Source organism: Tachysurus vachellii, chromosome 6, assembly GCF_030014155.1.
Source record: "Tachysurus vachellii isolate PV-2020 chromosome 6, HZAU_Pvac_v1, whole genome shotgun sequence".
Lineage (NCBI taxonomy): Eukaryota > Metazoa > Chordata > Actinopteri > Siluriformes > Bagridae > Tachysurus > Tachysurus vachellii.
Window position 1 is genome coordinate 21,682,102 of NC_083465.1, and position 3,699 is coordinate 21,685,800.

Sequence of the window (3,699 nt, forward strand, 5' to 3'; positions counted from 1 at the left end):
TACTGACTGCACTGTTTTACTCACTGTTAAAAAGTGTAAATGTTACAGATACTGAGCAAGCAATGGAGAGGAAGTCACTAGGTTTCATGACCCATGTGACTTCCTCAGGGAACTAACATTTTAAATAAAGATGCCCGATTCCACGTTCGCTCATATCTGCACCATACAGCAATGTCTCTCTATATTCCGATCAACCAGGAGGCAAAAACCTGCAGTATTATATATTTTATAAAAGAAAAAAAAATTCCACACATTTTCATTCTATATAAATTCAGAATAAACTCTAATATCCAGGATTATCGCAGTTCAATAAACAACTTTGTTTCTAATACAAATAAAATTAACACCTACAAAATTTTAAAGTACAGTAATATGCCGACTTTTTTTTTTTTTTTTAAAAAACATGGAATGTGCACGTGGTAGTGTAAAAACATAATCGGCTACGCACTGGCCATTCTACAGTAAAACGGAATGCTGATCATTTTGCTCATATGTCCTTTCATATTAAATTACTTATCAAAATAAACTGAATATAAATAAAAAACAAAAACAAACAAACAAACAAAACATACAACACGACAACTCCAGCAGCAATAGATTGGGCATGGATGCCACAATGTTTTGCGAGTCCTGTACACAGGAGAGGAGAGGAGGCGAGGAGAGGAGGTTAGAGGTGAGGAAGGGAGGTCAGAGGAAAGAAAAGGAAGGGAGGCGAGAGGGCAGGAAAGGAAGAGAGGCGAGAGGGCAGGAAAGGAAGAGAGGTGAAGAGAGGAAGAGAGGTGAGAGGAGAGGAGAGGAAGGGAGGTGAAGAGAGGCGAGAGGAGAGGAAAGGAAGGGAGGCGAGAGGAGAGGAGGCTCATTTCAAGAAAAGAACTCCTTTTCCAGTTCAAAGGCAGACGGGCGACTTGGTGTGCTCTGGATTCGGCAAAGGGGGACGGTGCAGTCACGTTTCTGTCCCTCAGTGTCCACGTCTAAGAGAGAGCAGCCCATTTTGACCTCAGGAGACAGCATGATGCCCAGGCTCTGCGCAGTCTTCTCTCCAGAGCAGTGACCTAGAGAATAGCTCTTGTTTCTGCTCCTCAGTAGTCCCCAGCAGTGAGGTTTGACTCGCAGAGACAACGGCCTGGGCCTGGAGAGGGAGTCTGAAGCACTCTGCTTTTCTTGGCTGCTCTCTTTCTTTTTCTGTAAGGATGCCACTATAGGGACTTCAGCAGCAGCATTAGACATGGAACAGTTTGTGCCAGCTGCTGGAAAAAACAAAACAAAACAAAACACCGGATTAAACCCAAATTAAACAGGTAATTTAAATGATCTTACCCTAAATGAAAGGAGTCAGGTGAAATAATGGGAGTCTATGCACCAGATCTGAGCAATAACTAAAATATTAATAAAAAAAAAAATCCAATTAAAAACACTATATGGCCAAAACATTTGTGAACAATGTGAACATCCCATAGCGAATGTATTCTTCCTTTGCTGTTATAATAGCCTACATTCTTCTGAGAAGTCTTTCAACTAGAGTCGTCTGTGTTTTTATAAAAAGAGACAAAATAAATAAATAAAAAATGAATGTAATGGCCATTTATTTTTGACCGATATTATTAGTGCTCTTTCATTGCCTATTGGTTAAGGGGAAGAAAAAAAAAAAAATAAATTTTATATACACACACACACACACATACATACACACATTACACTCCTAAAAAATTGACATTTTAGAACTATTTGTTAAATCCACGGAAATTACGCACAAAAGAAATAAACCGACATTCCAATATTATTTTCAAGTGTATTGTTTGACAAGCATCATACACGCTTAATGTGCTTTGGTTGGGTGGTTACGGTTAATTCATAAGAATTTCAATTGATGACCAAATCTATGAAAAAAAAAAAAAAAAAAAAAAAAAAAAAAATTTTATGCAACATTTAAAAGTTTCATTTAAGAGTGATATTAAGGTAGTCACAGACCATAACACTTTTGACCCACCTTTACCAATGATACCAATAAGCCTGGAGACAATGTAAAGAGTTTTGAAAAAGATATCCCTAAATAATAAGTGTACATGTAAGCATTCACCAAGCAACCATCAACCAACAAGCAAATGTAAATGCAACCAGAGATGAGAACTGCAGTTGACAAATCTTACTTACTATTCTGACAGACAGCAGGACTGGATTTCTTCCTCCTGAGACGGGACCCAGAGTTGGTGCCATGATCTGGTACTATAGGAGGGCACAGATCAGTTCTGTTCACATTTCTGCTGCTCTGGCTGATATTGTAGAATCCAAAGCCATTGACTGGTGCCTCAGTTACAGGGCTACGTTCGAGACTCTCAGAGTCTGGGTGAAGGAGACACTTAGTGGAGTTGCACTCTGAGATTGAAGACATGACCAGCAGGTTGTCGTCCCTGCGTGGGCTGGAACTGCGTCGGAAACGCGTGGCACGTTGAAACAGGCCTTCCCGCTTCTTCCGGTCTTCTCGAGGCTCCACCTCATCAGTAGGCGTGGCCTTATGGGCATCACGCAGGTCCAGTCCCAGAGCCACAGCGGCTAGGAGTGAGGCACAGCTGTGCAGCACAGTGTCTGTGCGGCGGCGCCCACCTGCACGCTTCAGACTGTTGGTGGGTGTGTGTTGAGGTGTTGTACTTGTTGAACTGGTGGATGTGGCCGGCTCTTCCTGGCTCTCTGTCCCACCCCCTACACTGACCCCAGGTACCTCGCTCTGCTCGTCCTTCCACAGAGGTAGATCAATGTAGACCTGATTGGGGAACTTGAGTTGCTTTGGTTTGCTGTCTGAACTGTCGAGAGAGCTTGTTTCATCTTTAGCCGTGCCTACATAAGAAGGTTCATTGGGTCAGTGTTACTGCAAGTAAACGGAGAATGATGGGGAAAGACAGTTAAGCAGTGTTCCGGCTCTTGCTTACCCTGTTCGGCAAATAATGCAGCCAGTGGAACAGATTTCTGGGATTTCAGTGGAGTAGTGGACCAAGGATTGTTCCCATCTGAGAGGGGCCGAACTCTGGAAGCCAAGTAATCATGTCAACAATGCAGGAGCTTAAGTCCTTGACAAAAGGACAGGTGAGTGCAGGTTTGCCTTCATCATAGTTAGTTTTAATGTTTTTAATTTATCTACAAAAAGAACCAGAATATGAAGCTGACAAGATCCAAAAGAGGATCAAAGGATATTAAAATAGCTTGGAAGTAGATCTAAAATTAAGGGGCAGGCAATATGATGTATATTTAGTATACAATTAGTAAGAAAGATTAAATCATTTACACATTAACGATTTATCCAGATAAAAGCATTTGTTACTTGAAAGGCACATACAATGCCTCATCTGAAACAGATTCATCTTGAATCTACTGTAAGAATACACAAATGTTTGCACCAGTTTGCATTAATATGCATTAAGTTTGCATTATGGAATTCCACTTATGTGAACACAGACAAGTACTGACATTTTTCTGACTGATTAAAGAGTAACATAAAGGAATAACTTGCTTACTCAAAACTCAGTTCTAACTGAAGTTTAAGGGCAGTTGCTGGAATCAGTCTATAGATGTTATAAACCCCTTTGTGACGTGTGGCACATGCTATCAAATATGAGGTTGTGACAACTCGTCTGGAAGATGCTGGAGATGTGGAGATTTTTCCTTATATATAACCATTATATATAATGCAGCTCGAGCATGTACACT

At 40.9% G+C, this 3,699-nt stretch overlaps 1 protein-coding gene across 3 annotated transcripts in view; it reads right to left on the minus strand.

The window, feature by feature from the left end:
* map3k21 (mitogen-activated protein kinase kinase kinase 21) overlaps positions 1-3,699 on the minus strand; it is a 21,776-nt gene continuing 18,077 nt past the window's right edge. For 2 of the 3 annotated variants that reach the window (XM_060872892.1, XM_060872890.1), the window contains 3 exons: positions 2,925-3,019; positions 2,152-2,832; positions 1-1,247 (listed from right to left, as the gene is read on the minus strand). In XM_060872892.1, coding sequence (XP_060728875.1) covers positions 862-1,247; positions 2,152-2,832; positions 2,925-3,019 — 1,162 coding nt within the window. In that variant the 3' untranslated portion in view covers positions 1-861. The remainder of the gene's footprint in view (positions 1,248-2,151; positions 2,833-2,924; positions 3,020-3,699) is intronic. The other variant, XM_060872891.1, reaches the window with a different exon arrangement.